At 36.6% G+C, this 12,062-nt stretch overlaps 2 protein-coding genes across 2 annotated transcripts in view; one reads left to right on the plus strand and one right to left on the minus strand.

Moving 5' to 3' along the window:
* LOC134744406 (mitochondrial glycine transporter B-like) overlaps positions 1-12,062 on the minus strand; it is a 373,541-nt gene that overhangs the window by 140,068 nt on the left and 221,411 nt on the right. The gene's annotated exons all lie outside the window — the stretch shown is intronic.
* On the plus strand, positions 5,379-10,389 carry LOC134743959 (uncharacterized). The gene is made up of 4 exons (XM_063677590.1): positions 5,379-5,532; positions 7,706-7,890; positions 9,264-9,430; positions 10,162-10,389. Exons 1-4 carry the CDS (start codon positions 5,379-5,381, stop codon positions 10,382-10,384), a joined length of 729 nt encoding a protein of 242 aa, XP_063533660.1. The 3' UTR covers positions 10,385-10,389.

The following is a 12,062-nucleotide window of genomic DNA, read 5'->3' on the forward strand; positions in this document are numbered from 1 at the left end:
GCATGCCGGGGACTCTAAACATATTAGTTTGAAATCGTTTATTGTATGTTTTTCTTCAAATTGAGACTATCTTTACTTCTTCACGATAGACTATAGAGGTACTACTCGCGGCAAATGATGGTTGCTAGGTCCCTACGACAGTTAATTCGAGTCTCTTTTGGTTGGGCTTCATTTAAAAACAATTGAAGAAATGTTTTTACCGTATGTTTTTACCATATTTATTATTTAAATGTTACATTTCTAAATAAATTAATGGGCTAAACTTCCAAAATTGGCTACAAAAATATTACGTGACAGCTACTCCAGATAAAAACTAATTGTCATAGGGACCATCAATACATATTTACTTATAAATAAACTAATGCATGTAATGTTTTAACCACCTGATTAACTATTTAGAAATGAAACCCTGTATTTGTCGACCCTAGATTTTAAAGCTAGAAACGTGTATCTTCATCTACAAGGGAATCACATTACAATAATGATTAGGACCCCCTGAACTAACCTTCCGCTGTGTTCCTTTTATAACCCTTTAGCCGATAAAGGAGTCTCGTCGATGGCGTATATATTTAAATTAACTGATTTGGGAGTAAAGAGAGCACTCATATCTGTATATGTATCGCAGCCTTATGGTATATATTCGAATGAAAATATTATAGTAGAATATGTAATTAACACACAGTATAAAACGAGGTCTATACATACAGCCAATACAGAGATGCAGACGTATTTTAATTTAGGTATACACATTGAACTCAATATGTTTTAAGTATTGGGGCTCAACTTTTGTCTCAATCAAAATGTATTCTATAACATCGTATAAAAAAGTAGTTAGTTAAAATTTCCCTTCAGCTAATGAAATATTTGGATTGTAAACATGATGGTAAGTACTACGAAATTAAACGTGTCCTAGTAAATCTTGCAATCGGTTGAAATAAAATAAAAAAATTAAATGTCTAAAATCTCTAGGCTAATCTAGGTTAGCATTAAACAATCCATTCAAGTATAATATTCATGGTATTCCTGTACTATATAGAATAGGTTGGTAAGTTTCCAAGCACGGCGTTGTGACGCCTGGATTAATGCCTCATCAAAGTGAGTCACGACAACGACTTTGCTAGCGTCATTGCTGTAGGAGCTTTGCATTTTTGCTCCTGAATTACCATTTACATAGATTAAACATGCAATTTGGATAAAAATAGACGCCTTTTACGTCTGGAATAAAGTGAAAATGAGCAGACGCAGTTTTTTCAAAATTGATAACAATTCATATTAAAAACATCAACTACCTACTCATCATCTTTTAAAACTGCTTAGTCTTTATATGCACAGAAGTACTGAGGGAAAGCACTTATCTTTTCACAAGTCTGACAAAAGCCCCAAAGCCCAAAAGCTAATGATACCGGAGCCCAACTTCTGGACTCTGTACTATGATAGTGACTTAAAATCCCCAAATCCCACCGGTCCCTAGTTTTAGGGCATTTTTATCACTAATATTACCACCTTTTGGGTGCAGAAAAAACAAATGTGTGCGAGACTCAAATACCCTATCGGTACAGCTCAAACCAACTAACAATATGTAATAAATTTGGCTATACCCATTACCCACCTTGTTTGGCTACTACCTCGATTGATTTTAGGAGCCTATTTCTGAATTATATTTACCTACAGGCCTGGCAACCCTAAATACGTCAGACATTATTATTGCCAATGGCGCTATCATTAAATAAGATAGCAGGGTTAATTGCTGCGATGTCGGCGTAAATAAAGATTTAGATAGCGCGCGCGAGATAGCCCGAAAAGTGCTGTTAAGGTGAACCGTTTAAGACATCGTTCGTTACCGATAACGCTGCTTGTTTTTACCGTTATTTATAGTATTTCTTCAAAGTTGCTATGGAAACATAACAGCCAGTTAATGACCTACAAAATAAATAAATATTTGGGGACAATCTTACAGAGATCGCCCTAGCCCCAAACTAAGAAAACCTTCAATATATTCTAGTCGATAAACGAACTTAAATACATACATAACATCCATAACACACAAATAAATATTATGCCCTCACCGGGATTCGAACCCGAGACCTCCTGCTTCATAGGCAAGGTGACCACAGACTAGCCTAACGCAGCGTACTACGTAGGCGCACAACACGCGAACGCGAAGCGATGCGTTGCGGCGCGGGGTGAATCAATTCTTTGATACTTATAGAAGTGTCCTACGTGGGCGATCTCGTTGCGAACGCAAAAAATTAAAAATTCGGTCCAAAAAAAGATGGTATCAGTCAATCAGGTTTTTTTGAGGATCAAATGTCTGTATGAAAAGTCACAAATGATGGTCAGTTTGGGACCCGCACTTTACCGAGCAAACGCTCTTACAAAATGGCAACACGTCGTGACGTCACTGTGTCACTGTGCATACCGGTAAATTCGAACGTGATAATTACTAGATACGAGAACAATACGAGATCTAATAGATACGTTATAGTTTAGTTCTGAACTAGTTCGCTTTTGCAGTTCGATTCGAGAAACCAATTGTCATTTCACGCTACAAATTATTGTGACGTTTTGGGATATCTATTAGATATTCATTGGATGTCTTAGTAATATCTTAAGCAAATCTTAAGGAGATCGTTCAAGAGGACATTCAGAATCGCGGAAATGTCAAATTTGACATGACTTTCTTAAATATCTCGTTATTTATTGTGATAAATTGCTCATTTTCTATCTATTTAACTGGATTTAGTTATAAAATTCCACATGTGTCAACTACCCTATTGCTCGAGTATCTTGATACGTATGGAATGTACTATTTGAAAGGATTATTTTTAAATAAACATAATTATTTTTAACTACTAGCTACTAGCCAAGCCAAAAATACGGGTGACCGCCGTTTAGCCAAAATATTTTTCGCCAAATTTCACTTCCCAACAAACTTATGGCATCAGTTTCATTTCCCAAATGAAATTTTAGCAATTTTTTTTACTTCGCAACCATTTCATTTCCCAACCCCATATTGCGAAATGAAAATGACGTACTAGGTTGGGTTAGGTTAGGTTGGATTATGAAAATTTGCGAAATGAAATTTTGCCAAATGATAATTTGCGTAAAATAGTTTGGGAAGTAATACTTTGGGAAACGATTTTTGGCAATACATTAGTAAACCCAAAAATACAAATTTGTAATTATAATTAAACTACACGAACTCAGTATTAATGAATTATGTACCTACATCGTCGTTACTAATTAAACGTCGATGCGCTTAAGGTTCCACTTTCACTAAACATCCATCTGTAGATCTGTACCTACTGCCTCAACTCAACATAAAACAAATGCCACGCTTTAAAATAACGCTTCGATAACGCTTAAGGTTAACTTCAGCTCAACGCTATTGTTTGCTGAAAGATTTTCCGGCCCCTGCAAACATATTACTGCAAATTGACGTCAATTCCGTCATGGCAAGACAAACCGCCCTGGACCAAAGGTTCCCCGGGTAATGCAAAAAAATAATGCCCTCGACCCGCTCGTGACGGGTACATAAATCACTTTATTCTGCCCGGTTCCCATACCTTCCACTACGTGAATGGACTGTAAAGGATGCAAGTTAAGTGTGTAAATCAGTCCACACTCAAGGGAAATCCTGTAAATTGTTCCTATATACTAGTGATTGATTTGGAAAGGTATTGGCTCCATTGCTTACAAATTTGACTGTTGCTGTTGTTGTATTGGATTCGTGAGTTTTCAATTATTTTATATACAATTTGCGAGAAAACTTCAGAATTGTTTGCATATAACTTGTTTTGATTTTGTCCGTAACGTTGTTAAAAGTTAAAATTGATTTCTAACTAAAAATATTTAATTTCATGGAAACGTTCATTTTTTATCAAATCTATAACCATCAACTTAATCTATAAACACCAAAATGGTTAAGACTCACTTTGTCTGATTAAGGTGCTAATTTGAAGGGAAGAGAGATATACCTAGAAGTCTATTAAGATCTTCTATTTTAGTGAGTCGGTATTTTGTCTAGAGTTGATTTTGAACTGCTCTAGATTGAAAACTACTGAATGGATTATTCTAAAAAACCAAGTGACGGTGAAGATCTTCTTTATAATGTTCAAAAATAATTGACCCGAAATATTAAAAAATAAGAGAAGTACATCAACTTGAATAACAGTATAAATTTTTAAATTTAAAAGTGGAAAAATTACTGCCTTGGGTGAGACTTGAACTTACTCAAGCGCTCTGCCAACTGAGCAACCAAGACCTCATCCATAGCCAGCGAATCTTCCCACCATATGGGTCTAGGGGACCCTAGCAACATCTACCGTAAGAGCGTTACACTTCTTAAACGGCCACCGGAGTTCCATGTTGTCGTGGGTAAATTTTATTTGTACATGGTACCCGCATTCATGTTTGAATACGCTGTTGTTCTTTTAGCATGAAATATGTCCCGGTTGATGTTTTTTTTTCTGAGAAAAGTATAAGTCAGGAAGAAAACCGTCCAAGTGCGAGTCGGACTCGCGTTTCAAGGGTTCCGTACATTACACAATTTAAACAATGTATTTTTTATGTGAAATGTCTTTAAAAAAACCCTAGGGGTCGGATCAAAAACGAAGTAATTAAGTCCGACTCACGCTTGACTACACATTTTTAATAGGTTTTTCGGTGATCTATAGGTAAAGATCTATTTTGTGTATTTTTTTAAATTTTTTTGACCCAGTAGTTTCGGAGATAAAGGGGGGGAATGGTCATTTTTTGCCTATTTTCTTGAATAACTTCTAAACTATTTGTCTTAAAATGATTTAACAAAATATATTTGAGATTCTCACAATGAGCTCTTTCCTTTAATATGTAACACGATATAGTTTGATAAACTTTTCTCATTTACCCCTCAAAAGTGGCCCCCGTGGGTAAAATTAATTTGTTTACGTTACATGTCCATCTTTGGGTCACAAACCTACATATGTGTACCAAATTTAAACTAAATTGGTCCAGTAGCTTCGGAGAAAATAGGCTGTGACAGACGGACAGACAGACAGACAGACAGACGCACGAGTGATCCTAGGTACGGAACCCTAAAAATGACAATGAAAAAAATAATCCTTAACAAATTGTAAACAAAAATGCTTATGTAGGTATTTTCTGCCGATGTTGAGCCTAAAAACCACTTATTATTTCTATTCCCATTTTGAAATCAACCTGTACTTTGTTTATGTACTTTATGCACCTATTATCTGTGTAATCTGATTAAAAAATGTCAGTAAATGCTTTAGACAACAGAGCAAGAGATAAAATGAAAAAAATACTATTCACCATAGCAATATTGGATCTGTACGGGTTTAAAAGTGTTTTACTTCTTGCCAAAACCTAAATCAAAAATGTGTCGAGTGTGGACTAGATTCCAAGCAACAAGAAGCGACGGCACGTCAGTAAAGTTGCGTATTGAAGATTTATCCGAATCCCGGTTCGAGGATGCTGTAGAGTTGTTTATACAATACTTTGTCCTAGAAGAAACGTTTCATAAGGCTGTAGGTAGGTAGTAGGTACATGATTATTTGTGTCTATTCTGCTTAGATAAGATGCCAATCGTTACTCTCCCTATCAGTCCTCCATATTATAGTAGGGTAAGTAGTGACAGCAAATGTATGGAACAGTATGCATTTTAGTCTCAGGCGATGCCGCTTGGCACGATTGTTCCTTAGGTCAAACAAAGCTAATTTGGCCCGGTAGCCATGAGATCGTACCGTGCCTACCCCCCCCCCTCCCAAAAAGAGGGGGGAGGAGTCGACTCCCCAGGTCAAATTCGTCCAGGTTTAGCAACTAGGGCAAGTTATATATAATTTTCGGATAATTTAGGGACGAGGAATTCATTTTTGAAAATAAAATAAAAAATACAAAAAGGTTTTTTGTGCACAAAATTAAAATGTTATGTAATTTTTTGTGACATTTTTGGCTGTTACAATCATAGTGTGGCAATTAACGCTAAATAAAAAATTGGACATTATTACCCATTTATTCTTCATTCTGGAAAGATAATTTCCAAGTAGGCATTCGTACATTTTTTTGTAGGACTTTTTTTTTTATTACGCGTGGTGGTGACAATTTTCATACAAATGGAATTATGGCCAAAGTCAAAGATTAAAAAATGTTTACAAAAACGCTAATTTGGCGTTTTTAAAGTATGTTTATAATGTTTTAATGCTTATTTCATGCATTTTTGCATTTGTGCGTTGCTTTTATTTTTCTTACATACAAACTTTCATCCCCCCATTTCACCCCCTTAAGGGTTCATTTTATAAAATATTATTTTATCATAAACTTAAACCGCTCGTATTTAATTTCAGCTTCATAATATCTTCAGTGGTTAAGATTGTATGATGTCCGGAAGTAAGCAGAGTAAGGTAGAGTTTAGTTAGATATTTTAATGTATGGGATATTATGAAATAAACCACCACCACCATTTATAACCACTCACATTCAAACAATAAAAATTTGTATTGTATTGTATTGTAAAATTGTCTTTAACTCAAACACATGTAGATCCTAAACTACTGAACATTTTAAGCTGAAAGTTTGGACATCGATTAATTATAATAGGTATAAATTAATTATAAAATAAATTTTGAAAATATCAACCCTTAAGAGGGTGAAATGGGGGGGTGAAAGTTGGTATTAAAACGACAAATTTGTTCCTTAAAAGGGCAAAAATGCATAGAAAAATCATTAAAACACTATATTTTTACTTTTAAAATGCCAAATTCAGTGTTTTTGTAGACATTTTTAATCTTTGACTATGGCCATAGTTTCATTTGTATGGAAATCGGCACCGCCACGAACTATACTTTTTTTTCTTTTACGAAAAAATGAAGAATTAATGGGCTACATTGTCCAATTTTTTATTTACTCCAAATCGCCACACTGTGATTGTAATGGCCAAAATTGTCACAAAAATTACATTATATTTTTATTTTTTGTACAAAAATAACTTTTTTTGTATGGAAAGATATAATTATTATTTCATAATTGAATTCTTCGTCCCTAAATTATACGAAAATGATATATACAACTTGCCCTAGTTGCTAAGAGCAGGAAGAAATATAGCATAGATTGGACCTGGGGAGCCAACCCTTTCACCCCCCCTTTTTGGGGGGGTATGCACGGTACGATATCATGGCTACCGGGCCAAATCAGTTTTGTTTGACCTAGGGAACAATCGTGCCAACGGCATCGCCTGAGACAAAAGTGCATACTCAAGGCGCTTACTTACCCTACTAATTAGTGCGACAGACAGTAATGCGTTTCGTTCGCTACGGAGCGACAACGATTGGCATGTTGGCTACGCACCCTGTTCATCTTACCGCTTTCTCGATTAGATCCTAGAAGAGTCAGAGATCTGTGAAAGCAACTGTCATCTAACCTTCCAACTCAGTAGGCCAAGCACATGATTGGCGCGAGAGTATCTCGCCGCGAGATAGACTACCCGTCTTTTACTAACTGTATGAATTAAAGAGGGACGGGTAGTCTATGTCGCGGCGAGATACTCTCGCGCCAATCATGTGCTAGCCCGGCTGAAAGGGTAACTAGGCCTTAACTAATAAATTCAAATTATGATATATCATTAATTTGTATTTAGTTAATTTTGATTAGTCTAGTAATTATTAGTCTAGTAAGCCGATTGTTCAAAATACTTAATTTCTTGGTTTAGGTGTCGCTCGAAATCCGCAAGCGGTAGCAGAAGCTCGAGTGATAGTGACTGAATCAATGAAGGATCCTGCTTACCATTATGTAATATGTTGTGAAGATAGAGACGACGACGAAGTTGGCCAAACAGTCGGTGCCTCCTCAATAGAGTTAACTACAATAGGCCCAGAACCATTTGAAGGGATAAAGGTAATCTATGCATTGCTTAACCATCTCCGTCCTGTTAATATATCAATCTGCTCGATACAGACCACGTCGTTATACAAGAAGTTCTGGACCTGGACTATATAGGGGAAGGTTCCTATCATTGGACCGGCGCTTTGAATGGTCCATCTAAATATTTTAAAACCTACGCATGCTAGACAAGGTACAAAGTGTCCTTGAGCGATCCAAGCGGCCCCACCGCGACTGCATGAGGGCGCCGCGCTTTTCGGCGACGAGTGACGTGAGCAAGTGTGTTTCGAGCGTTGGCGATGTAATAATTACGCGAAAGAGAAACGCAAATAAGTGGCATTTATTTGAGTGTATTGACGTATGATTGTTAGAAATCTATTAATCATCAAATTTATAACAATAGTTTCTAGCCAGTTGTTTTCGTTATTTTTATTTTTTTGTTATTTGATACCTAGTTGCTATCAATGGACCGCATGGTCCGCATGTATGGCAACTATTCATGGCAACTTTTTTTTCAGTTTTAAAAATGTCATCTAAAGAAGGCTGCCTTACGTCATGCACTTATCTTCTATTTATATATTTATGTACTTATAATTGTTTCCACGCAAATAAAAAATATATTAAAAGAAATAAAAATGTCTATTTCTATAAGTTTCCTTGATTGGACCATCAACAAAAAATTCCTAATTCCATTGATGGTGACTCCGTGGTCCAATCAAGGTGACCCAGGCCGTTAAAATCCTTTACACGTTTTTTCTCCTAGATTATTAAACTGTATTCATTTGTCTGTAAGGTATATAACGAATAAATAAAGCCTGACCAGAAACATATGATCATTGTCAAGAGGGCGCTGTTATTCTCAATGTATAGGGTGACAGTTCAGTATAGTATGAAAAAAATACTTCCAGTGAAATTCCGCAGCATGGCGCGTGATCATATATTCCTGGTCAGGCTTTACATTTCAATGGTTCATAATTATCAAACTTGTTTTAATTTCTTACATGAATTGTGTAAATTATAAGGCAGCGAAATTAAAGGGTCCAATGATAGCAACCTTCCCCTAATATCCCACGCTAGCACATTGTCTAATAGTCGGTAAATAGCTGGGAACTTTGAATCAAGACACTTTTGAATTTCTCGCAGGTTTTCTTGCGATATTTTCCTTTGCCAAAATGTAATTAGTAAGTATATCATATTTCATAGGTTAGTACGTTCTGAGTTTCTTTTTGGTTCGGGCTGGGATTCAAGCTCATGACCTCCAGTTTGGGAGCCGTACACTTTGCCGCTCGATTTCCAGCAGCGTTAAAACAAATTCTCAACATACATAGGTACATAAAATCTTTAGTCAGAGGTATTCGTTGTCACATTATTATATACTTTTATTTCAGTTAGAATCGGATGAGATGCAGAAAATGTTTGAGATGCTGGCGGCAACGACAAATTTGCATATTATAATGGAGGAACTACATATTTCAATTTTTTATGATGACAGAGGCATGATTGTCCACCCCGAATTCAGACAATTAGGGATCGCGAGGGAATTTCTTAAGACTAGGTAAGTTTCAAAACCCTTTCTACATTTTTGTGGTTTCACGGTTACATCCTAAAAGGACCTTGGTAACCTGATTCAAAAAATTGGCACATGAACTGGTACTTAGGTCTTAGGTACGTACTTACGCTACGGCCGTCTGATTTTCCAACCTAGACATCAAATCAAAATTCTTTACTTCTTTAAAATCCACTACAAATCTTACAATGGCCGGTGTCTCCTTGTAAGTTATTTGCAAAATAACCTTTGCTAGGGGGTGCACCTCTTCTATATCTACAATTTATTTAATACGTATTGTAGTACTCTTAAAACTATTTAAAAGGCATTAATGGAATGATTCTTAACTATGTTTTCCTGTGCCGTAAAGCAATTGATAATTTTCTTATTAAGTTTCAAAAAACTTATTGATACTAGCCTGGTTTGGATTATGATTGTATTACGTGCCCACGACTTAGGGTTTGAAAGACGCATCTGTTACCGCTAGGCTACCAGCGCTGTAATTGTACTAACATTATTTTTATTAGCTATGTAAGTTACTAACACGTATGGGTGTATTAGGCCTGAAATAAATGACAATTTAATTTAATTTAATTTAATTTTAATTTTAAAAACCTATGATGATAATTGAGATAGATTAATTTTCTTGTTTATACTAATTTTCACTTCATCATCGATCAGGTTTTAGTAAATAGTTATTTTTATTAAAATATGGTATTCTATATATTTATCCCTCATAGATGTCTGGCTTGTGTGACAAACAATGTGCCTGCTACCGGTGCTCTCATGACCAGTATCGCTACTCAGAAGGCTGCTGAGAAAGACAACTGGGAGACTGTCCTGGAGGTGGACCTACAGGAATTTGGCCGTAAGCACGGCGTGACCTTCGAAGATGGCGGCGTCAGCAAACTTATGATCTGGAAAAACCCGCAATATAAAGCCCCACAAAAGATACAAGCTTAGTTAGTAGTTAATTCGAGGTAAAATTTAAAGATTTTCTCTCTCTTTTGTTTTCTTCAGCTACCTACTAAACACAAATGCAATTTAGATTTAAGTATTTAAAATATCAAATTCAGCGAATTAGTAGGGCGGCGGAACAGGTTTTAGGTTACTTTTCGTTCATGTCATCTCGGATATGGGTGAATATAGTATCAATGCATTCAGTTTGATGTCGTGAATACAAATATATTATGAGATCGAAAGCGCGAAAATAACATCACTACTTATAACATTTTCAATACTTGGTCAAACAAATTATTAGAAAACGCCAATTTTTCTTAACACGCCAAAGTAGTGGAAATATTATAGTTGTTATATATAATTGTAATCTACTCATTAAGAGTCTTCATTCAATACCTCACATTGTATGCTTTCAGTGAAAAAAATAGTATTTTACTAATTTCCTATAAGAGCAATTTTTTTTTTACTAGCCTATTATGGTGTCACACTGCTGGGCAAAGGCCTCTCCCCTTGTCTTCCACGACTCCCGATATAGTGCCTCCTCCGGCCAGTTGTTGAGAAAGGTGTCTAGGTCGTCCCGCCATCTCCGTCTGGGCCTGCCGGGTCCGCGCCCCTCTTCTCCATCATCCATTTGGTAGCTATGCTAGCCCATCTGTCTGGATGCATGCGGCAGACGTGACCGGCCCAGTCCCATTTGAGCCTAGCAGTCTTCTCACCGACGTCGTCAGCAATGCGGGTTTTTGCGCGCAGCGTGGTGTTCCGGATACGATCGGTCCTCTTCACACCTAAAATGCTGCGCTCAATAGCCTGTTGGCAAACCTTCAACTTGGACTTCTGACTCTCTGTGAGTGACCATGTTTGAGCACCGTAGGTTAGGACGGGCAGGATACACATAAACAGCAAATTATACTAAATAAATTTTTAACAATCAGAAACGTCTGCGAACGATGCTATTAAGCTTAGAATAAATTTAAAACCCACCCACTCACCCAACCCAGCTCACTACTGCCTTATTACTGCATCACCCAAGGCAGTAATTTTTCCACTTTTATAATTATGGCCTTTTGAAGCACTGGTCCACCATGCACGTTAGCCTCAATAATAAATTTAATTTAATTTGAGATGTTTAATTTAATTTAATAGGTTCGTTTTATCAATAAATTTTTAAAATTTTAATTTAATTATTTATTTTAATTCTATTTGTTAATCCGATTCTATTTTAATTGTAATTTAAACAATGTTGTAATTTTAATTTCTAAAGTTGATTGTATTTTAATTTTAATATTTTATATTTGATATGTGATATATGGATTCCGAATCGTCCGCAATAATAGTACATTATGATACAAGTGTGCTAAGTTGGTCATTATACACGAGGCGATATTGTGCGCGCGAGCTGTAAGCGAGCGCGCAATAAGAAAGCCGATGTGTGTAATGACCAATGCACACGCGTTTCAAACGACGTTTTTCAACACACTTGCGAGAAAAAAAAAAATACTCATAATTATCAAATTTTAATAGTTAAAACAGTATTGTGTGTTGGATCTGTCATACTGCCGGCCGCCCCTCGCCCCGGCCGCGGGCGGCGAGCCGAGCGGGCCGGCCGGGCCGCGCACCGCGCAGGCGGTCGGGCGCGCCGGTGCCCGCCAGTCCGACCAATTATAGAAGGCTCCCTTTCCAT

Source organism: Cydia strobilella, chromosome 9, assembly GCF_947568885.1.
Source record: "Cydia strobilella chromosome 9, ilCydStro3.1, whole genome shotgun sequence".
Taxonomy (NCBI): domain Eukaryota; kingdom Metazoa; phylum Arthropoda; class Insecta; order Lepidoptera; family Tortricidae; genus Cydia; species Cydia strobilella.